At 49.2% G+C, this 24398-nt stretch overlaps 3 protein-coding genes across 3 annotated transcripts in view; 2 read left to right on the forward strand and 1 right to left on the reverse strand.

Moving 5' to 3' along the window:
• Window positions 1-24398, forward strand: part of LOC309564428 (uncharacterized protein) — a gene marked incomplete at its 3' end in the record, with an annotated part of 637385 nt that overhangs the window by 346899 nt on the left and 266088 nt on the right.
• Window positions 1-24398, reverse strand: part of LOC309563890 (uncharacterized protein) — a 180276-nt gene that overhangs the window by 5510 nt on the left and 150368 nt on the right. The window lies entirely within an intron of this gene.
• On the forward strand, window positions 14294-18534 carry LOC309563891 (uncharacterized protein; the record flags this gene model as incomplete). The annotated part of the gene is made up of 3 exons (XM_082268526.1): window positions 14294-14365; window positions 14700-14829; window positions 16970-18534. The coding sequence occupies 3 exons, from the start codon at window positions 14294-14296 to the stop codon at window positions 18532-18534; spliced, it is 1767 nt and encodes a 588-aa protein (XP_082124652.1).

Raw genomic sequence — 24398 nt, forward strand, 5'->3', positions numbered from 1 at the left:
AGGCTCCTCATCAGAGTCCACCCTTTACATCAGGCTCCTCATCAGAGTCCCCTCTTTACATCAGGCTCCTCATCAGAGTCCCCTCTTTACATCAGGCCCCTCATCAGAGACCCCCCTTTTATATCAGGCTCCTCATCAGAGACCCCCCCTTACATCAGGCTCCTCATCAGAGTCCCCCCTTTACATCGGGTTCCTCATCAGAGTCCTCCCTTTACATCAGGTTCCTCATCAGAGTCCCCCCTTTACATCAGGTTCCTCATCAGAGTCCCCCCTTTACACCAGGTTCCTCATCAGAGTCCCCCCTTACATCAGGCTCCTCATCAGAGACCCCCCCTTACATCAGGCTCCTCATCAGAGTCCCCCCTTTACATCAGGCTCCTAATCAGAGTCCCCCCTTTACATCAGGCTCATCATCAGAGTCCCCCCTTTACATCAGGCTCCTCATCAGAGACCCCAATTACATCATGGTCCTCTTTAGGGTCCCCCCTTTCATCAGGCTCCTCATCAGAGTCCCCCTTTACAACAGGTTCCTCATCAGAGTCCCCCCTTTACATCAGGGTCCTCATAAAGAGTCCCCATTTACATCAGAATCCTCATCAGAGTCCCCCCTTTACATTAGGCTCCTCATCAGAGTCCCGCCTTTACATCAGGCTACTCATCAGAGTCCCCCCTTTATGTCAGGCTCCTCATCAGAGTTCCCCTTTACGTCAGGCTCCTCATCAGAGTCCCCCCTTTACGTCAGGCTCCTCATCAGAGTCCCCCCTTTACATCAGGCTCCTCATCAGAGTCCCCCCTTTACATCAGGTTCCTCATCAGAGTCCCCCCTTTACATCAGGTTCCTCATCAGAGTCCCCCCTTTACACCAGGTTCCTCATCAGAGTCCCCCCTTACATCAGGCTCCTCATCAGAGTCCACCCTTTACATCAGGCTCCTCATCAGAGTCCCCCCTTTACATCAGGCTCCTCATCAGAGTCCCCTCTTTACATCAGGCCCCTCATCAGAGACCCCCCTTTTACATCAGGCTCCTCATCAGAGACCCCCCCTTACATCAGGCTCCTCATCAGAGTCCCCCCTTTACATCAGGCTCCTAATCAGAGTCCCCCCTTTACATCAGGCTCATCATCAGAGTCCCCCTTTACATCAGGCTCCTCATCAGAGACCCCCCTTTACATCAGGGTCCTCATCAGAGACCCCATTTACATCATGGTCCTCTTTAGAGTCCCCCCTTTTATCAGGCTCCTCATCGGAGTCCCCCTTTACATCAGGGTCCTCATCAGAGTCCCCCGTTTAAATCAGACTCCTCATCACAGTCCCCCTTTACATCAGGCTCCTCATCAGAGTCCCCCCTTTACATCATGGTCCTCTTTAGAGTCCACCCCTTTCATCAGGCTCCTCATCAGAGCCCCCCTTTACATCAGGCTCCTCATCAGAGTCCCCACTTTACATCAGGGTCTTCATCCGAGACCCCATTTACATCATGGTCCTCTTTAGAGTCCCCCCTTTTATCAGGCTCCTCATCGGAGTCCCCCTTTACATCAGGGTCCTCATCAGAGTCCCCCTTTACATCAGGGTCCTCATCAGAGTCCCCCTTTACATCAGGGTCCTCATCAGAGTCCCCCCTTTACATCAGGGTCCTAATTAGAGTCCCCCTTTACATCAGAATCCTCCTCAGAGTCTCCCCTCACATCAGGGTCCTCATCAGAGTACCCCCTGTACATCAGGCTCCTCATCAGAGTCCCCCCTTTACATCAGGGTCCTCATCAGAGTCCCCCCTTTACATCAGGTTCCTCATCAGAGTCCCCCCTTTACATCAGGTTCCTCATCAGAGTCCCCCCTTTACACCAGGCTCCTCATCAGAGTCCCCCCTTTTACATCAGGCTCCTCATCAGAGACCCCCCTTACATCAGGCTCCTCATCAGAGTCCCCCCTTTACATCAGGCTCCTAATCAGAGTCCCCCCTTTACATCAGGCTCCTCATCAGAGACCCCCCTTTACATCAGGGTCCTCATCAGAGACCCCATTTACATCATGGTCCTCTTTAGAGTCCCCCCTTTTATCAGGCTCCTCATCGGAGTCCCCCTTTACATCAGGGTCCTCATCAGAGTCCCCCGTTTAAATCAGACTCCTCATCACAGTCCCCCTTTACATCAGGCTCCTCATCAGAGTCCCCCCTTTACATCATTGTCCTCTTTAGAGTCCACCCCTTTCATCAGGCTCCTCATCAGAGCCCCCTTTACATCAGGACCCTCATCAGAGTCCCCACTTTACATCAGGGTCTTCATCCGAGTCTCCCTTTACATCAGGGTCCTCATCAGAGTCCCCCTTTACATCAGGGTCCTCATCAGAGTCCCCCCTTTACATCAGGGTCCTAATTAGAGTCCCCCTTTACATCAGAATCCTCCTCAGAGTCTCCCCTCACATCAGGGTCCTCATCAGAGTACCCCCTGTACATCAGGCTCCTCATCAGAGTCCCCCCTTTACATCAGGGTCCTCATCAGAGTCCCCCTTTACACCAGGGTCCTCATCAGAGTCCCCCCTTTTACATCAGGCTCCTCATCAGAGACCCCCCTTACATCAGGCTCCTCATCAGAGTCCCCCCTTTACATCAGGCTCATCATCAGAGTCCCCCCTTTACATCAGGGTCCTCATCAGAGTCTCCCCTCACATCAGGCTCCTCATCAGACTCCCCTCTTACATCAGGGTTACCCCAGAGATCCCAGTGGACATATTAAGGCCCATCCATAAAAAGCAGACGTACAAGTGAACCTGGCCTAGGGGATCATTCACATCAGCGCCTAAGTCGGGGCAGAGCTTTGACGATACGGGGCCGGTAGACCGGTGTAGAGCCGCATGGAGTATCTCTTCCCACAACAATCAGAATATACGGATGTAAAAACTGTCATACAAACCATGACTCCGAAATACTCATCTACTTCCCTCGTTGTGTATCATTTGGCTCTCGGGACAATGTGATCCAGTTCTACTCCTCCCACTCCTGTCACATGATCAACACAGTGTGGGCAATGGCAGCATCCAACATGGCCATTGGGTAACAGAGGGACAAACACCAGGGTGTAAGTCATGTGATCCTACAGAGCGGTAGCCATTTTCTTGTAGACAGTCAACACTCGAAGCAGGAGCACACCTTCCAATGTAGAGGAAAGAGCACCCACTGGTGGTAGAGATGGAATTTTCGGAAATACCTCGGTGGCTCTCCAGACTGTAATTTATTTCACCGATTCATCTTTTCTGTATCAAACTTTATTCTCATCTGACAACCCCAATTTCAGTATCCTGAAGGGAATGGGACAACCCGGCTGGCTCGCCAAAATCAGTCTCATGGCCATAAAAGTTTATAAGTCAACCAGGATCCTCTCCGGGATTGGAATGGCTTTCCCTGATCTCACTGCACACTGTGAGCTTCTCACAATGTGCATTAGAAGCTGCAGCAAGTCATATAGAGCCCCGCCTCACTTCCTGTCTGGTAGAAGGTTGTCAGGAGGACAGGAAGTGAGGGGAAATCTGTCCCTGATGCTGTAGGAGAGTTCCCCTCACTTCCTGTCTGGTAGAAGGTTGTCAGGGGGACAGGAAGTGAGGGGAAATGTGTCCTTGATGCTGTAGGAGAGTTCCCCCCACTTCCTGTCTGGTAGAAGGTTGTCAGGAGGACAGGAAGTGAGGGGAAATGTGTCCTTGATGCTGTAGGAGAGTTCCCCCCACTTCCTGTCTGGTAGAAGGTTGTCAGGAGGACAGGAAGTGAGGGGAAATCTGTCCCTGATGCTCTAGGAGAGTTCTCACTTCCTGTCTGGTAGAAGGTTGTCAGGAGGACAGGAAGTGAGGGGAAATCGGACCCTGGTGCTGTAGGAGAGTTTCCCTCACTTCCTGTCTGGTAGAAGGTTGTCAGGAGGACAGGAAGTGAGGGGAAATCGGACCCTGGTGCTGTAGGAGAGTTTCCCTCACTTCCTGTCTGGTAGAAGGTTGTCAGGAGGACAGGAAGTGAGGGGAAATCTGTCCCTGATGCTGTAGGAGAGTTCCCCTCACTTCCTGTCTGGTAGAAGGTTGTCAGGGGGACAGGAAGTGAGGGGAAATGTGTCCTTGATGCTGTAGGAGAGTTCCCCCCACTTCCTGTCTGGTAGAAGGTTGTCAGGAGGACAGGAAGTGAGGGGAAATGTGTCCTTGATGCTGTAGGAGAGTTCCCCCCACTTCCTGTCTGGTAGAAGGTTGTCAGGAGGACAGGAAGTGAGGGGAAATCTGTCCCTGATGCTCTAGGAGAGTTCTCACTTCCTGTCTGGTAGAAGGTTGTCAGGAGGACAGGAAGTGAGGGGAAATCGGACCCTGGTGCTGTAGGAGAGTTTCCCTCACTTCCTGTCTGGTAGAAGGTTGTCAGGAGGACAGGAAGTGAGGGGAAATCGGACCCTGGTGCTGTAGGAGAGTTTCCCTCACTTCCTGTCTGGTAGAAGGTTGTCAGGAGGACAGGAAGTGAGGGGAAATCTGTCCCTGATGCTGTAGGAGAGTTCCTCTCACTTCCTGTCTGGTAGAAGGTTGTCAGGAGGACAGGAAGTGAGGGGAAATCTGTCCCTGGTGCTGTAGGAGAGTTCCCCTCACTTCCTGTCTGGTAGAAGGTTGTCAGGAGGACAGGAAGTGAGGGGAAATCTGTCCCTGATGCTCTAGGAGAGTTCTCCTCACTTCCTGTCTGGTAGAAGGTTGTCAGGAGGACAGGAAGTGAGGGGAAATCGGACCCTGGTGCTGTAGGAGAGTTTCCCTCACTTCCTGTCTGGTAGAAGGTTGTCAGGAGGACAGGAAGTGAGGGGAAATCGGACCCTGGTGCTGTAGGAGAGTTTCCCTCACTTCCTGTCTGGTAGAAGGTTGTCAGGAGGACAGGAAGTGAGGGGAAATCTGTCCCTGATGCTGTAGGAGAGTTCCTCTCACTTCCTGTCTGGTAGAAGGTTGTCAGGAGGACAGGAAGTGAGGGGAAATCTGTCCCTGGTGCTGTAGGAGAGTTCCCCTCACTTCCTGTCTGGTAGAAGGTTGTCAGGAGGACAGGAAGTGAGGGGAAATCTGTCCCTGATGCTCTAGGAGAGTTCTCCTCACTTCCTGTCTGGTAGAAGGTTGTCAGGAGGACAGGAAGTGAGGGGAAATCGGACCCTGGTGCTGTAGGAGAATTTCCCTCACTTCCTGTCTGGTAGAAGGTTGTCAGGAGGACAGGAAGTGAGGGGAAATCGGACCCTGGTGCTGTAGGAGAGTTTCCCTCACTTCCTGTCTGGTAGAAGGTTGTCAGGAGGACAGGAAGTGAGGGGAAATCGGACCCTGGTGCTGTAGGAGAGTTTCCCTCACTTCCTGTCTGGTAGAAGGTTGTCAGGAGGACAGGAAGTGAGGGGAAATCTGTCCCTGATGCTGTAGGAGAGTTCCCCTCACTTCCTGTCTGGTAGAAGGTTGTCAGGGGGACAGGAAGTGAGGGGAAATCTGTCCCTGGTGCTGTAGGAGAGTTCCCCGCACTTCCTGTCTGGTAAAAGATTGCCAGGACCAGAAATGAGGGGAAATCTGTCCCTGATGCTGTAGGAGAGTTCCCCTCACTTCCTGTCTGGTAGAAGGTTGTCAGGAGGACAGGAAGTGAGGGGAAATCTGTCCCTGATGCTGTAGGAGAGTTCCCCTCACTTCCTGTCGGGCACAACCGTTGTCACCAGGGCAGGAAGTGAGGTGAAATCTCTCTAATAGGGAAAAAAAGGCCTGACAGGGGTTCTAACACCTTCATACGCCATTGAAAACGAAAAAAAGAGGTTTTGGCCAGCTGTATACTTCAGGAGCAGAAGATAAGAGGTATTTCTCTGTTCATGAAGAGGTTAAAGTATGAGGGGACAGTAAATGGATAGAGATGTGTGGGTGTGGGCAGCCAAGGGTTAATGTGCAGTGAGTAGTGGAAGAGTAACGCACACCCCCGCCCTTTTCTGTCTTTTCAGGACAACAAAGATGGCGGCGGGGCATGCGCGCTGGTGCGGGAAATCCTCGTTGGCCATGTTGGTCTCGGGTGGATCTCTCGCTCTGAGGCGTGGAACGCACCGTGCGGAAGTGAGGTGCGGTCCATGAACCGGAAGTTGGCTTGAGTGGTCGGTGAGGATCGGTGTTCGGTGTTTGAGGGTCGGTGAGTGGCGGGTTAACCCCATTGTGCCCCGGGAAATATCATTTTACGGTCCAGGGACTCGGTGCGGTCACCCATAGCAACCAGAAAGCGCTGCTTCCCTGGTATAGTGTATGTGGTTGCTATGGGAGACCTCCTGGGAACACTGAGCCCTGTGCAGGAGGCTGTGACTGGTTACCATGGTGATGTGACCTCTGGTCTGTACACTGAAGGGGAACTGCGACTAATCCTGGGGGGGGTGATGGTGGGCGGGGTGACATGGGGGCGTGTCCATGGAGGACCCTCACAGAGGTCAGAATCTGGGGATCAGTATGATTGGTAGTTCCTTCATGAAAAGGGATCGGCTGCACAGAAACCCCTCCCCTGAGGAGCCCTGGCCACCCATCCCCCACTCTCCGTTCCCCTCTCTCCTTACCGTTCCCCGCTCTCCTTACCGTTCCCCTCCCTCCTTACCATTCCCCTTTCTCCTTACCGTTCCCCGATCTCCTTACCGTTCCCCTCTCTTCATTCCGTTCCCCGCTCTCCTTACCGTTCCCCGATCTCCTTACCGTTCCCCGATCTCCTTACCGTTCCCCGCTCTCCTTACCGTTCCCCTCTCTCCTTACCGTTCCCCGTCTCTCCTTACCGTTCCCCTCTCTCCTTACCGTTCCCCGATCTCCTTACCGTTCCCCGATCTCCTTACCGTTCCCCGATCTCCTTACCGTTCCCCGCTCTCCTTACCGTTCCCCTCTCTCCTTACCGTTCCCCGTCTCTCCTTACCGTTCCCCTCTCTCCTTACCGTTCCCCGATCTCCTTACCGTTCCCCGATCTCCTTACCGTTCCCCGATCTCCTTACCGTTCCCCGCTCTCCTTACCGTTCCCCCTCTCTCCTTACCGTTCCCCTCTCTCCTTACCGTTCCCCTCTCTCCTTACCGTTCCCCGCTCTCCTTACCGTTCCCCTCTCTCCTTACCGTTCCCCTCTCTTCATTCCGTTCCCCGCTCTCCTTACCGTTCCCCCTCTCTCCTTACCGTTCCCCTCTCTCCTTACCGTTCCCCCTCTCTCCTTACCGTTCCCCCTCTCTCCTTACCGTTCCCCGCTCTCCTTACCGTTCCCCGATCTCCTTACCGTTCCCCGATCTCCTTACCGTTCCCCGATCTCCTTACCGTTCCCCGATCTCCTTACCGTTCCCCGCTCTCCTTACCGTTCCCCCTCTCTCCTTACCGTTCCCCCTCTCTCCTTACCGTTCCCCCTCTCTCCTTACCGTTCCCCGCTCTCCTTACCGTTCCCCGATCTCCTTACCGTTCCCCCTCTCTCCTTACCGTTCCCCGCTCTCCTTACCGTTCCCCGATCTCCTTACCGTTCCCCCTCTCTCCTTACCGTTCCCCTCTCTCCTTACCGTTCCCCCTCTCTCCTTACCGTTCCCCTCTCTCCTTACCGTTCCCCCTCTCTCCTTACCGTTCCCCCTCTCTCCTTACCGTTCCCCGCTCTCCTTACCGTTCCCCGATCTCCTTACCGTTCCCCGATCTCCTTACCGTTCCCCGATCTCCTTACCGTTCCCCGATCTCCTTACCGTTCCCCGCTCTCCTTACCGTTCCCCCTCTCTCCTTACCGTTCCCCCTCTCTCCTTACCGTTCCCCCTCTCTCCTTACCGTTCCCCGCTCTCCTTACCGTTCCCCGATCTCCTTACCGTTCCCCGATCTCCTTACCGTTCCCCGATCTCCTTACCGTTCCCCGCTCTCCTTACCGTTCCCCCTCTCTCCTTACCGTTCCCCTCTCTCCTTACCGTTCCCCTCTCTCCTTACCGTTCCCCTCTCTCCTTACCGTTCCCCTCTCTTCATTCCGTTCCCCGCTCTCCTTACCGTTCCCCCTCTCTCCTTACCGTTCCCCTCTCTCCTTACCGTTCCCCTCTCTCCTTACCGTTCCCCCTCTCTCCTTACCGTTCCCCGATCTCCTTACCGTTCCCCGATCTCCTTACCGTTCCCCGATCTCCTTACCGTTCCCCGCTCTCCTTACCGTTCCCCTCTCTCCTTACCGTTCCCCCTCTCTCCTTACCGTTCCCCTCTCTCCTTACCGTTCCCCGATCTCCTTACCGTTCCCCGATCTCCTTACCGTTCCCCGATCTCCTTACCGTTCCCCGCTCTCCTTACCGTTCCCCCTCTCTCCTTACCGTTCCCCTCTCTCCTTACCGTTCCCCTCTCTCCTTACCGTTCCCCGCTCTCCTTACCGTTCCCCTCTCTCCTTACCGTTCCCCTCTCTTCATTCCGTTCCCCGCTCTCCTTACCGTTCCCCCTCTCTCCTTACCGTTCCCCTCTCTCCTTACCGTTCCCCCTCTCTCCTTACCGTTCCCCCTCTCTCCTTACCGTTCCCCCTCTCTCCTTACCGTTCCCCGATCTCCTTACCGTTCCCCGATCTCCTTACCGTTCCCCGATCTCCTTACCGTTCCCCGATCTCCTTACCGTTCCCCGCTCTCCTTACCGTTCCCCGATCTCCTTACCGTTCCCCGCTCTCCTTACCGTTCCCCTCTCTCCTTACCGTTCCCCTCTCTCCTTACCATTCCCCTCTCTCCTTACCGTTCCCCGATCTCCTTACCGTTCCCCGATCTCCTTACCGTTCCCCGATCTCCTTACCGTTCCCCTCTCTCCTTACCGTTCCCCGCTCTCCTTACCGTTCCCCTCTCTCCTTACCGTTCCCCTCTCTCCTTACCGTTCTCCTCTCTCCTTACCGTTCCCCTCCCTCCTTACCATTCCCCTCTCTCCTTACCGTTCCCCTCTCTCCTTACCGTTCCCCTCTCTCCTTACCGTTCCCCTCTCTCCTTACCGTTCCCCTCTCTCCTTACCGTTCCCCTCTCTCCTTACCGTTCCCCTCTCTTTATTCCGTTCCCCTCTCTTTATTCCGTTCCCCTCTCTTTATTCCGTTTCCCCTCCCTTCATTCCGTTCCTCACTCTTCTTACCGTTCCCCACTCTTCATTCCGTTCCTCACTCTTCTTACCGTTCCCCCTCCCTTCATTCCGTTCCTCTCTCTCCTTACCGTTCCCCCTCCCTTCATTCCGTTCCTCTCTCTCCTTACCATTCCCCTCTCTTTATTCCGTTCCCCTCTCTTTATTCCGTTCCCCCTCCCTTCATTCCATTCCTCACTCTTCTTACCGTTCCCCCTCCCTTCATTCCGTTCCTCACTCTTCTTACCGTTCCCCCTCCCTTCATTCCGTTCCTCACTCTTCTTACCGTTCCCCCTCCCTTCATTCCGTTCCTCACTCTTCTTACCGTTCCTCACTCTTCATTCCGTTCCCCGCTCTCTTTATTGTTCCCCGCTCTCCTTATCATTCCCCTCTCTTTATTCCGCTCCCCTCTCTTCATTCCGCTCCCCTCTCTTCATTCCGCTCCCCTCTCTTCATTCCGCTCCCCTCTCTTCATTCCGTTACCCTCTCTTCATTCTGTTACCCTCTCTCCTTACCCTTTTCTGCTCCTCATCCTGTTTCCTGCTTTTTTTACCGTTCTCTGCTTCCCCATACTGTTGCCTGCTCTCCTCACCATTCCCTGCTCTCCTCACCATTCCCTGCTCTCCTCACCATTCTCTGCTCCTCATACTGTTCCCCGCTCTTCATACTGTTTCCTGCTTTCCTTACCGTTCTCTGTTCCTCATACCGTTCCCCGCTCTCCTCACCATTCCCTGCTTTCTTCACCGTTCTCTGCTCCTCATACTGTTCCCCGCTCTCCCTAACTTTCCTCGCTCTTCATACCTTTGGCCTCTACTTACCATTCTCCACTCTTTATACCTCTCTCAGCTCTTCATACCGTACCCCGCTCTTCATACTGCTCCCTCCCTTGCCTCACTAATCCCTGCTCTCCTTACCGTTCTCCGGTCTTCATACTGTTTCCCCACTCTTCATCTCGCTCCCTGCTTTCCTAACCGTTCTCTGCTCCTGATACTGTTTCCCACTCCCCTTACCGTTCTCCTCTCTTCAGACTGTCTACTTTTCATCCTGTTCTCGGCTTTCCTTACAGTTCTCTGCTCTTCTCACTGTTCCCGACTCTCCTTACCATTGCCCACTCTTCATACCACTCTCCACTCTGCTTAATGTTCTTCATACCCTTTTCTGCTTTCCTTACTGCTCCCTGCTCTTCATCCTGTTACCCACTCTCCTTACCATTCCCCTCTCTTCACCTTGTTCCTCACTCTCCTTATTGTTAACTGTTCTTCATATCAAATTATATCATATCGTTACTCACTCTTCATCCTCTTCCAGGCCCTCTTTATCATTCTCTACTCTTCATATCATTCCCCACTTTTCATCCTATTCCCACTCTTCTTACCATTCTTACCATTACCATTCTTACCACTCTTCCATGCCATTTCCTATTCTTCAGCCTGTTCCTCTCTCTTAATACCCTTACTGCCCCTCCTTATAATTTACCGCTCTTCATACCGCTCCCCACTCTTCCTGTTCCCGACTCTCCTTACCATTCTCTACTCTTCATATAGTTCCCCATTCTTCATCCTGCTCCCCACTCTTCTTACCGTTCTCTGCTCTTCTTACCACCCCCAGCTCTTCTCACCTTTGCTGACTCTCCCTACTATTCCCTGATCTTCATGCCGTTTCCCATTCTTCAGCCTGTTCCTCTCTCCTAATACTATTACTGCCCCTCCTTATAATTTACCACTCTTCATCCTGTTTCCCACTCTCCATACCATTCCCCACTCCTTATACTGCTCCCTACTCTCTTTAGTGTTCCCGGTTCTTCATATCGTTCCCCACTCTTCATCCTGTTCCCGACTCTACCATTCCCTACTCTTCATATCATTCCCCACTCTTCATCCTGTTCTCGACTCTCCTTACCATTCCTTACTCTTCATATCATTCCCCACTCTTCATCCTGTTCCCGACTCTCCTTACCATTCCTTACTCTTCATATCATTCCCCACTCTTCATCCTGTTCCCGACTCTCTTTACCATTCCCTATTCTTCATATCATTCCCCACTCTTCTCCTGTTCCCGACTCTCTTTACCATTCCCTATTCTTCATATCATTCCCCACTCTTCATCCTGCTCCCGACTCTCCTTGCCATTCCCTACTCTTCATATCATTCCCCACTCTTCATATCATTCCCCACTCTTCATCCTGTTCCCGACTCTCTTTACCATTCCCTACTCTTCATATCATTCCCCACTCTTTATCCTGTTCCCGACTGTCCTTACCATTCCTTACTCTTCATATCATTCCCCACTCTTTATCCTGTTCCCGACTCTCGTTATCATTCCCTACTCTTCATATCATTCCCCACTCTTCATCCTGCTCCCGACTCTACCATTCCCTACTCTTCATATCATTCTCCACTCTTCATCCTGTTCCAGACTCTACCATTCCTTACTCTTCATATCATTCTCCACTCTTCATCCTGTTCCTGACTCTCCTTACCAGTCCCTACTCTTCATATCACTCCCCACTCTCCTTAATGTTCCCTGTTTTTCATATAGTTCCCCACTCTTCATCCTGTTTCCGATCTTCCTTTATTATTTCCTACTCTTCATACTGGTCCCCACTCTCCTTAATGTTAACTGTTCTTCATATCATTACTCACTCTTCATCCTTTTCCCGACTCTCTTTACCATTCTCTACTCTTCATATCATTACTCACTCTTCATCATTTTCCCGACTCTCTTTACCATTCTCTACTCTTCATATCATTCTCCACTCTTCATCCTTTTCCCGACTCTCCTTTCCATTCTCTACTCTTCATATCATTCCCCACTTTTCATCATGTTCCCACTCTTCTTACCGTTCTCTGCTCCTCTTACCATTCCCAGCTCTTCTCACCTTTGCCGACTCTCCTTACCATTCCCCATACCTTTCTCGCTTCTTACCATTCTCGGATCTCCTTACTATTCCGTGCTTTCTTCATCGTTGCCGACTCTCCTTACCAATAGATGTAATCATTCTATGAAGTAGTAGGATAGGTAGATGTGACCGTTGCTGTCTTTATCTAAAGTGGCGGTTTGGTTGGTTGGTATCTGATTACCAGTAGACAGAGAATTCCACAGCTTGATGACTTCCAAGGCTGGTGACTCTTTCTATCTCCCATATCACATGTTCTATTACTCACATTAATGAATAACATTCTACAGCTTCATCTGAAGTTCTCTCACCACTACCAATCAGGTCAGAATGATGACTAGGCCACACCACTAATGCAGCGTGCACTTCATTTCCTCCGGAGAGGGGGCTGCTATTTCTTCATCTGACAGTGGTGAAGGACGGGACGGGATGGTGTAGTGGTCATCTGACTGCTCCTTGTGTTATGTGAAATGGTATTAGCGCCATTGGTTGGGTATACAAATCAAGCAAAAATGAAGCGTGACTGATATTAAGGATTGACAAAATTGTCGAATTACTTTGCACCAAAATTTCATTTCCAGGCTAGGTGATTGATGAGAGACAAACAAGACCCTCATGATGGCGCTCAGGACGGACAAGTGTCATGTGACAGAGAGAATATTAGACCTCACTCTGGAGATCATCTACCTGCTGACCGGAGAGGTGAGGAGGATTCTGGGAGGTCACATGACATCACTCTTATCTCTATTAATAAAACACAGACCTGACCGGAGAGGTGAGGAGGATTCTGGGAAGTCACATGACATCACTCTTATCTCTATTAATAAAACACAGACCTGACCGGAGAGGTGAGGAGGATTCTGGGAGGTCACATGACATCACTCTTATCTCTATTAATAAAACACAGACCGGTGTAACGTTAGAAAACCCTACCCGTGAGAATTCCCTACCTTCGTCACTTCCTGTGCACCTACGTCATTGAACAGCTGAGCAGCCTAGCAGTGCGCATGCTCTAAGCTCCGGAGGATAGGGAATTCTCACGGGGTAGGGTTTTTTTACGTTACACCTCATCAGCTGTTGCCACGGTTACATGAAAACATCTCGGCTGCAAGAAGAAATCATATCCGCCCCTACCCCTGTCACTTCCCTGATCTCGGCTACTAATTGTAAAAGCGGCGGGTGTATGAAAATAGAAATCACGTAGATCTCAGCTCCGTGATTTATATTTTCATAGAGCCACCGCCGCTTTTACATTTAGTAGCCGAGTTCAGGAAAGTGACAGGGGTAGGGGCGGATATGATTTCTTGTTGCAGCCGAGATGTGTTTCATGTAACCGCGGCAACAGCTGATGAGGTGTAACGTAAAAAAACCCTACCCCGTGAGAATTCCCTATCCTCCGGAGCTTAGAGCATGCGCACTGCTAGGCTGCTCAGCTGTTCAATGACGTAGGTGCACCGGAAGTGACGAGGGTAGGGAATTCTCACGGGTAGGGTTTTTTCACGGAACACCGGAGAGTTGAGGATTCTGGGAGGTCACATGACATCACTCTTATCTCCTATTAATAAAACACAGACCTGACCGGAGAGGTGAGGAGGATTCTGGGAGGTCACATGACATCACTCTTATCTCTTAATAAAACACAAACCTGACCGGAGAGGTGAGGAGGATTCTGGGAGGTCACATGACATCACTCTTATCTCTATTAATAAAACACAGACCTGACCGGAGAGGTGAGGAGGATTCTGGGAGGTCACATGACATCACTCTTATCTCTATTAATAAAACACAGACCTGACCGGAGAGGTGAGGAGGATTCTGGGAGGTCACATGACATCACTCTTATCTCTACTAATAAAACACAGACCTGACCGGAGAGGTGAGGAGGATTCTGGGAGGTCACATGACATCACTCTTATCTCTATTAATAAAACACAGACCTGACCGGAGAGGTGAGGAGGATTCTGGGAGGTCACATGACATCACTCTTATCTCTATTAATAAAACACAGACCTGACCGGAGAGGTGAGGAGGATTCTGGGAGGTCACATGACATCACTCTTATCTTTATTAATAAAATACATGAATTGATTGATGGTTTCTCAACGCAGAGCTTTCCAAATTTGAAGTCTGATGACCACATGACCATCAGAGTTCCTCCACCTCATTTTCTGATTCCAGTGAGGAATAGCACAAAGAAGATTCTAGAAGTCACCAAAAATATAATTGAACTTCTGACAGGAGAGGTGAGCGGTGCTGGGAATTCTGGGACATTATCCAGTAACAGACAAGGGATGTGTCTGGATGGTGACTGTATCATTGTGTGTGTCAGGTTCCTATAAGGTGTCAGGATGTCACTGTCTATTTCTCTGTGGAAAACCAAAAGAATATTGGAGGACACAAAGATCCCCTCACATCACCGGGTAAGAGGAGACTTTATTGTAAAGGAGAGAGCAGTACGGAGGGTCCACCTAGATCCCCCATCATCTGATAAACACATAGAAACAATGTATTCAGTCAGTGTGTGTGTTTCCTACAGATGGATCCAGTAATGGGAACCCACCAGAGAGATGTCCCCGTCCTCTGTATTCCCGGGATTCCACACAGGAAGGTCACACCATCCCTCACCATCATCAGGTATGGTTGACCCTGTATGTAGTTTAATGGGAAGAAAACATGTGGACATCCTACAGACTATATTCTTCTGTTTCCAATGTCATGATAACTTTTATATTTGTAATATTTCCATTACTGTAGAGTAAAAACTTGAATAACGTGAAAGTGGAAAGTAAAGAGGAAGAAGAGATGGGCGGTCAGCCGTCTACGGTGGAGGGTGAACTGATGGCGACTGTTAAAGAGGAGAACATTCCTATGGATATCAGCAATGGTGGGTGGTAAATTTTATTTATTTTAGATATTTTAATTATATATTTATATTTATAATTTTATTTTATTTTATATATTCCTGGTGTTTCTGCTTGGTTACTGTGCACTGATTGGGCCTGAGTAGAGGTGGAACGTAGGGTTATTTGTAATAACGTAATAATAAAGTTTTTAGGGTATATAAGATGAACAATAATATCAAAGTCCGACCATATCAACAAAGAGTTTCAATAAATGACAGTTATGATGTCCTACATATCCCTACACTTTCTAGTGCCAAAAGCTAACTTGGGTTAAAGTACTAAGGGTACTCGGAGCAGGGATCTTAACCTAAAACACAGTTTCAGGTCGGTCCGCCTCAAAGTTAGTTTCCTTATCTTCTCCCACCAGAAGGTGCCAATCTGGTTTCGCAACCGTAAAGACTCTAAAAAAAGGTGGACGACGCCGCACTGCTGTATAGGAGATCCAAAAGTTGTATTGTATCAGTCCACATTTAAAAACATCACAGCTCTACAAAGACAAGAGCTCTCCGATTGGCTGCCTCCGCCAAATGGTGTCTTCTGCCCTCCAAACCCTTCCAGCAGACTGATAGCTAATACCACCCCTTTACCCCAAGCATGTTGCTTTACCCAAAGCTAATACCACCCCTTTACCCCAAGCATGTTGCTTTACCCAAAGCTAATGCCACCCCTTTACCCCAGTAGGCTCGTGACTTAGGTAAGTGCTAGGATATCGCTAAGTGGCATAGAGGGGGTGTGGAGACTTCTAGGGGTGGTTCCACAAAACAATGTGAATGTGTGGGAAGAGATAGGGTGGGTTGGATGGTTATTGGAGTGGGAATGTAGGAGGGCTAAGGCTAAGTGTAGCAGGGATATTTAACATGGTGTGGTGGGCTAAGGACCTAGATGAGAGAATAGATGGCATATAGGGGGTGGGGAGCCTTCTAGGTCGGTGTCACAAAACAATGTAAATATGTGGGAAGACATAGGGTGGTTTAGATGGTTATTGGAGTGGGAATGTTGGAGGGCTAAGGGTAAGTGTAGCACTGATTTTTAACATGGTGGACTGAGGACCTAGATGAGAGTGCTAGGATATCACTAAATGACATATAGGAGATGTGGAGCCTTCTAGGGGTGGTGCCACAAAACAATGTAAATGTGTGGGAAGAGCTAGGGTGGGGTTGGATGGTTATTGGAGTGGGAATGTGGGAGGGCTAAGGGTAAGTGTAGCAAGGATTTTCAACATGGTGGGCTGGCAGCCTAGATGAGAGAATAGATGGCATATAGGGGATGTGGAGCCTTCTAGGGGCGGTGCCACAAAACAATGTGAATGTGTGGAAAGAGATAAGGTGGGTTGGATGGTTATCGGAGTGGGAATGTAGGAGGGCTAAGGCTAAGTGTAGCAGGGATTTTCAACATGGTGGGCTGGCGGACTAGATGAGAGAATGGATAGCATATAGGGGGTGTGGAGCCTTCTAGTGGTGGTACCACAAAACAGTGTGAATGTGTGGGAAGAGATAGGGTGGGTTGGATGGTTATCGGAGTGGGAATGTGGGAGGGCTAAGGGTAAGTGTAGCAGGGATTTTCAAGATGGTGGGCTGGTGGCCTAGATGAGAGAATAGATGGCATATAGGGGGTGTGGAGCCTTCTAAGGGTGGTGCCACAAAACAATGTAAATGTGTGGGAACAGGTAAGGTGGGTTGGATGGTTATTGGAGTGGGAATGTGTGAGGGCTAAGGCTAAGTGTAGCAGGGATTTTCAACATGGTGGGCTGGTGGCCTAGATGAGAGAATAGATGGCATATAGGGGGTGTGGAGGCTTCTAGGGGTGGTGCCACAAAACAATGTGAATGTGTGTGAAGAGATAGGGTGGGTTGGATGGTTATTGGAGTGGGAATGTAAGGAGGGCTAAGGCTAAGTGTAGCAGGGATTTTCAACATGGTGGGCTAAGGACCTAGATGAGAGATTAGATGGCATATAGGGGGTGGGAAGGTGTTGCGTAATAATGTGAATATGTGGGGATGGGACAGGAGGATCATGGGAAAGTGAGGTGAGAAAAGTGTGTAGGGGGGGGGAGGGGATGGAAAAAGAAGGGAACGTGAGACTGTACACTCTTATTGTAGCGATAATCTTTTTATATTTTTAGCGTGCGGTCATGAGGAAACATCTGAGGGTCATCTGACTTTATCTGCAGACTGTAAAATAAAAGATGAAGACGCCATGTGCGATTCGCTACGAGACAACCCTGTCACCCCAAATACCCATCCAGGTTATCACAGCGCTGACAGATCACCAGATCCCTCCACCCCCAAGGAATCGTGCCCCAGTAAATCGGAATTCAGGAAACTCATTGTTGAAGACGAAGCGGATGGAACTTTCTCATGTCCTGAATGCGCCAAATGTTGTACATTGAAATCGGCGTTCTGTAATCACCGGAAAACACTTCACACGAGGGAGTTGCCATTTAAATGCCCCGTGTGCGGGAAAGGTTTTGGACGGAAAGTGTATCTTATTCGGCACCAGGCCTCTCACGTTAAAAAGTCCTTTCGGTGTTCAGAGTGCAAGAAATGTTTCGTGCGGAACGCTGATCTCCTCAGACACATGAAGATCCATTCGGGCGATAAGCCCTTTTCGTGTTCCGAGTGCGGGAAGTGTTTTGGAGAGAAAGGCACCCTTGTGAAGCATCGGTTCACCCACACCGGCGTCAAGCCGTTCATTTGCAATGACTGCGGGAAGAGTTTTGTTGGGAAGTCGTATTTTCTCAAACATCGTAGCATGCACACGGGAGAGCGCCCGTTTCCGTGCCCCGAGTGCGACAAATGCTTTGTGTCTAAATCCCAACTGGGGGCCCACCAGAAGATTCATTCTGAGTTCAGGCCCTATTCTTGCTCTGAGTGCGGGAAGGGCTTTATGTTCAAGTGTAATTTAGTCGTCCATCAGCGGGCCCACACCGGCGACCTGCCTTATTCCTGCTCCGAGTGCGGGAAGAGTTTTTCCAAGAAAGCCATTCTAAACAGGCATTTCAGAGGGCACACCGGAGAAAAGCCGTTTTCCTGTTCGGAGTGCGGGAAGAGATATACAGAGAGAAGATTGCTGGAACGACACCAGGCGGAACATTCTGGGGTCAAGCCCTTTGAGTGTTTGCACTGCAGAAAGGCCTTTCTCTTTAAGGCAGATTTAACGGCGCACGAGAAAACTCACTCCGAGGAGCGTCCGTTCTCTTGCTCCGAGTGCGGGAAACAATACAGGAAGAAGTCAGACCTCGCGTCTCATCTCCGGACCCACACTGGAGAGAGGATGTTTGTGTGCTCCGAATGCGGGGAACCCTTTCCTCGGAAGCGGGCTCTCCTCGGCCACATGAAGATCCACGTCGGGGAGAAACCATTTTTGTGTTCGGCGTGCGGGAAATGCTTCACAGAGAATTCGGACTTGGTCGCCCACCAGGAAACTCATTTTGCCGAACTTCCATTCGCGTGCCCAGACTGCGGTAAACGCTTCAAGAAGAGATGGTTCCTCACCGAGCACCAGCGGACTCACACGGGCGAGAAGCCGTTTGCGTGCTCGGAGTGTGACTATCGTACTTCGTGGAAATCCGACCTTCAGAAGCACCTCAGGACTCACACCGGGGAGCCGTACATATGTCAGGCGTGCGGGAAAAGCTTTTCTACGGAATACTCTCACAGTGTACATAGGAGGGATTGCCATCACTGACGGTTGGCCGACACATGTTGACCCCTTTGATGTCGGAAGCATGGAGTGAAGTCTTGGAGGGTTTTGTAGTTTTATTCGAGAGATGTCAACATGGGACAATGAAGTAGAACAGTAACTAGAACCTTCAGGGCCCCGGTGCAAGAAACCACGAAGGCCTCCCTGGCCGGGGCCCTTCCCTTCAAGCCTGGGGCTCTTCCCACTGATCCTGGAGCCCTTTACTCTCGTTGCGGGGCCCTTTATTACGGTCCCGCAGCGGGACCCTTTCACAAGTTCTGCAGTGGGCCCCCTTCCTGCCATCTTGGGGCCTCCCCACGGTGGTGGAATGCCAGGACCCGGTCACAAGTGAGACCTTTGCGATCCTGGAAGTTCACCCACTAGTTTTTAATTTTTTGGTATTTTAATTGTATTATTTTTTTTATAATTTTATTTTATTTTGTTTTACAATGTCACTGACTATGACTCTGTCTATTCAGAAACGGAAGGAGCTGGTAAATTTACATATTTACCGACCCTTCTTCCTGGTTCTCTATTGTGACACATCCCCTGCAGCAGCCGGCAGGAGAGGGAAGGGAGCACAGTGGGGAGGGGGGGGGAGCTGCACAGTAGGGGGGGGGACCAGGGGAGCACATATGGGCCCAGAGACAGCAGAACACAAGTGAACTGGATAGGAGGAGTGGCGGGGGCAGCATACCGAGGAACCAATCTCCTCCATTTTCCTCCTGCAGCTACAGGAGGAAAAAGGAGGGCAGTGATTTCTCTACATGCTGCCCCCGCCGCCCCTCCTATCCAGGTGTACAGAGGAGCCACACATACCCCCTGGATCATGGGGCCCGGTTGCAATTGCAACCCCTGTAGTTACGCCCCTGAAGTAGAACTTAACCTCTTCTAGACCAAGCCCATTTCTGACACTTGTTGACCCCTTTGATGTCGGAAACATGGAGTGAAGTCTTGGAGGTTTTTGTAGTTTTATTCCAGAGACGTCAACGTGGGACAATAAGGCCTCATGCACACGGGATGTTTTTACAGCGGCTGTTTTTGGTGTCAGACATTTTTTTTCTACAGCCAGTAAACGCCCCCCAGCATGTTCTCCTATGTCTCCATACACACACAGGCTGTTATCAGCAGTTTGGCAGGGGCGTTTTCTGGCGGTAAAAAAACCCCAAAAACGAGTTGGTTTTTAGTGACGTTTTTCAGCTGTAAACGTCATTAAACGCCAAAGAAAGCTGCTAACTGGCGTTTTTTTACGTCTTTGATTTCATTGCTTTTTTTTAATCCTGGGTTGTGTTTGGAGGTGTCGCTGATGGAACATAGCCTGAGGTCACACTGGTGCATGCTGAGCACCGCATGTGATTTGCACCAAAAACGCACCGCATTCCTGTGCACATCTCATGTGATGTCTGTGCGATGTGATTTTTGAGCCATATATTTTGTATGGCTCAAATTGCATCACATTTGCACCAAAATGTTGTAGGACTCCTTTTTTTTCACCACACCTAATCACATCGCATGGATGTGAACACCCAGGCGATGCAATTCTGGCAAGCGCACCGCATTTGCAATCTGTTTCGGGGTATTGTTCATGGAACATGAAGGCCCCTGTTGACATTGTGCCGATTTGGCGTGCGATTTGTCATGTTGAATCGCAAGTCAAATCGGAGCCTATTGCCGGCAGTGGTTCACACACTGAGGGCGGGTTTGAAATCATTCAGCTGAACGCACACGGTTTCAAACTCGCATGTCAGTGAGACTTCGGGGGGCGATTTGACAGACATCTGTACGGGTTCATGCACAGATGTCTATTGAAGTCACCAAAAATAGCGCAGAAACTACTTTTGGGAATCGGTGCGGCCCCACAAAGTCAGGGTTCACCAGTTCGGACAGTGACGTTGCCGGTGTTCCGTGAAAAAACCCTACCCTCGTCACTTCCTGTGCACCTACGTCATGGAACAGCTGAGCAGCTTACCAGTGCGCATGCTCACAGCTCCAGAGGGTAGGGAATTTTCACGGGGTAGTGATGTGTAACGTTACACCACATCAGCTGTTGCCGCGGGTACATTAAATCATCTCCACTGCAACATTAAATCATCTCCGCTCCTACCCCTGTGACTTCTCTGATCTCGGCTACTAAATGTAAAAGCAGCGGCGGGTCTATGAAAATATAACTCACGGAGTCGAGATCTCCATGATTTATATTTTCATAGACCCGCCGACGCTTTTACATTTTGGAGCCGAAATCAGGGAAGTCACAGGGGTAGGAGCGGAGATGAGTTCATGTTGCAGCGGAGATGATTCATGTACCTGCGGCAACAGCTGATGCGGTGTAACGTTACAAAACACTACCACGTGAAAATTCCCTACCCTCCGGAGCTGTGAGCATGCGCACTGGTAAGCTGCTCAGCTGTTCAATGACGTAGGTAATACCCTCTGGAGCTGTAAGCATGCGCAGTGGTAAGCTGCTCAGCTGTTCAATGACGTAGGTAATACCCTCCAGAGCTGTGAGCATGCGCAGTGGTAAGCTGTTCAGCTGTTCCATGACGTATGTGCACAGGAAGTGACGAGGGTAGGGAATTTTCACGAGGTAGGGTTTTTTTAACGTTACACCCGCAATTGGTTCTGATTTGGCATGCGATTTGACATGTCAAATCTGCCGATGTAAACGGGGGGCTTTATGTTCCATGAATGACACCCCGAAACAGATTGCAAAATGCAGTGAGCATGACAGAATCGCATCGCACACCCAGGCGATGCGATTTTGATGCGGGGACAAAGGGGTCCACATTTGCACCAAAATGTTGACCCTTTTTTCCCCCCGCACCTAAAATCCTGGCAAGCAATGCATTGTGGAAAAGTCGGAGTTACTAAAATAGCAGAGAGGTGATTTTTAGCTAAAAACGTCAAAGAAACGCTGAAAAAAAGCTAATTCAAAAAACCTAAAAAACGCACTACAAAGCTACTGGCGGTTTTATAATGTCCTGTGTGCATGCGGCCTAAACTAGAACTTAACCACTTCTGGACTGAGCCCATTTTTGACACTTGTTGACCCCTTTGATGTCGGAAGCATGGAGTGAAGTCTTGGAGGTTTTCGTAGTTTTATTCCAGAGACGTCAACATGGGACAATAAAGTAGAACTTAACCACTTCTGGACCGGGCCCATTTCTGATACACGTTGTTTACAAGTTAAAATCAGTATTGTTTGCTAGAAAATTACTTAGAACCCCCAAATAGTATACAGTATATATATATATTTTAGCCATGACTCTGGAGAAATAAAATGGCGGCCGTTGCAATATTTTTTGTCACACGGTATTTGGAAAAAAACTAAATGCATACGCAGGTCGCGCCCACATGTGTAAACTGTGTTCAAACCACACATGTGAGGTATCGCCGCGATCGTTGGAGCGAGAGCAATAATTCTAGCCCTAGACCTCCTCTGTAACTCTAAACTGGTAACCCGTAGAAATTTTTAAAATGTCGGCTATGGGGATTTTTAAGTACCAATATTTGTCGCCATTCCGCGAGCGCGCGCAATTTTGAACCATGACATGTTGGGTATCTATTTACTCGGCGTAACATTATCTTTCACATTATAGTAAAAAATTGGGCTAACTTTACTGTTTTCTTATTTTTTTTACTTCAAAAAAATGTGAATTTTTTCCCAAAAAATTGCATTTGTAAGACCGCTGCGCGAATACAGTGTGATAACAATATTGCAATGATCTCCATTTTATTCTCTAGGGTCTTTGCTAAAAAAAAATATATATATATATATATATATATATATATATGTTTGGGGGTTCGAAGTAATTTTCTAGCAAAAAAAAAACTGATTTTAACTTGTAAACAACATGTGTCAGAAAAAGGCGCGGCCCAGAAGTGGTTAAAGCGGAGTTCCGGCCTATTTTGCAACTTTAGTGATTCCTGGAGTGTCAATTGGGCATTTTCAATCGTATTCGGGGGTCCCTTACGTTATTTTCAGGGCATTTTTGATTGTACTTCCTCCTTCTCCCCCTCTGTGGCCACGGCCACCGACATCACATAGAAACGTATAGAAACATAGAATGTGTCGGCAGATAAGAACCATTTGGCCCATCTAGTCTGCCCATCTAGTTTGCATTGCATCCTGGGAGCTGTTTATCATCACCTCCCAGGAGGCTGGAATCAGGAAGAACTCCCAGAACACTCCCTGGAATCAGGAAGAAGAACACAGCAGATTACACTGCAGCTTCAGATGCCCACATCCAAGATGGCCACGCCCAGACAGCTTTTTTAAAAGTAAGATTTTGACTAAAATCCAATACTATACACCTTGTAAGTATGAGAATAGCGGTTCTGTAAAGGGCGATGAATTAGTATTATAGGGGTATTTTTAGTTAAAAAAGGTATTTGAGGCTGGAACTCCACTTTAAAGGAGGGCCAGGTCCTCATCTCACACTTACCTCATGGAAATGTTCATATGTAGCTTGACCAAGTCTGGACCGGAAGGATTTTCCCCCTTAATGACCAGGCCATTTTTTGCGATTCGGCACTGTGTTCCTTTAACTGACAATTGTGCGGTCGTGGGACACTTTACCCAAATAAAATGGACGTCCTTTTTTCCCCACAAATAGAGCTTTCTTTTGGTGGTATTTGATCACCTGTGCGATTTTTTTTTTTTTTTTGCGCTATAAACAAAAAAAGAGCGACAATTTTTGAAAAAAAAAAAAAAAACAATATTTTTCACATTCTGCTATATCACATTCTCAAAAAAAAAAACTTAAAAATCAAAATTTTTCATAATTTTAGGCTGATTTTGTATTCTGCTACATATTTTTGGTAAAAAAAATCGCAATAAGCGTATTTTGATTGGTTCGTGTCTACAAACTAGGGGAAAGATTTGTCATTTTTATTTATTTCTTTTTTACTAGTAATGGCGGCAATCAGTGATTTTTAGCGGGACTGCGACATTGCGGCGGACAGATCGGACCCCCTAACTGACATTTTTTTACACTTTTGGGGGGACCAGGGACATTACTACAGTAATCAGTGCTAAAACATAAGCACTGTTACTGTACTAATGACACTGGCAGAGAAGGGGTTAACCTAGGGGTGATCAAAGGGTTAAGTGTGAGCCTAGGGGGTGTTTTCTAACTGTATGGGGGAGGGACTTGTGAAATGACCACGGAGACCTGTGATCTCATATAGAAGGATCACAGGCGCTCTGTGATCATTTCAGAGAGAACAATGGTCAGTGGGAGAGGGAGCGCAGTTCCACATCCTTGCCCTGGGCACTAGAAGAACCTGTCCCGGTACTGGATGTTAGAAGTGCACCCTCTCTGAGCCTTGAGGGAACACACTGTGCACATGTGGTGGCCCATTCTGCCGCTAAGATGGGATGGAAGTGGGGTACTAAGGAGTATTTTTGGACAGGTTGGGTAAGGCCTACATGTATGGAGGGGCACAGGAGCAACTATTTGAAAAGCGGAGGTGAAGTATGGGATGCCGGATTTGGTGCCCTCGTGGAAATGGTGCCAGTGATGACTATCCCTGAATGCACATTCCTAGGTCTGAGCATTACAGGGCGGAGCCAACATCGACACTGTTTTCAAGAGGACACAAACATGAATTGTACTTCCTGTTTTTAGCAACACGGGATGCATTTCACACAATCTGGTTGGTTTTTCCCAAAAATTGATGTAGGTAAACCTGAATTGTAATACGTTAAGTAGGTGCCCCTTCCTCACGAGTAGACCATTATTAGGTGGAGCAACCACCCAACTTACCCAACCATACCATCCGGTGGGCATGTCACCATGGGATCATCATCGATGTGTCGTGAGGGTACGATGTTAGTGAAGGACTTTCCTGGTCCACCATTTTGGCCTATC

Source organism: Pelophylax lessonae (genome assembly GCF_965119305.1).
Source record: "Pelophylax lessonae genome assembly, chromosome: 9".
Taxonomy (NCBI): Eukaryota; Metazoa; Chordata; class Amphibia; order Anura; family Ranidae; genus Pelophylax; species Pelophylax lessonae.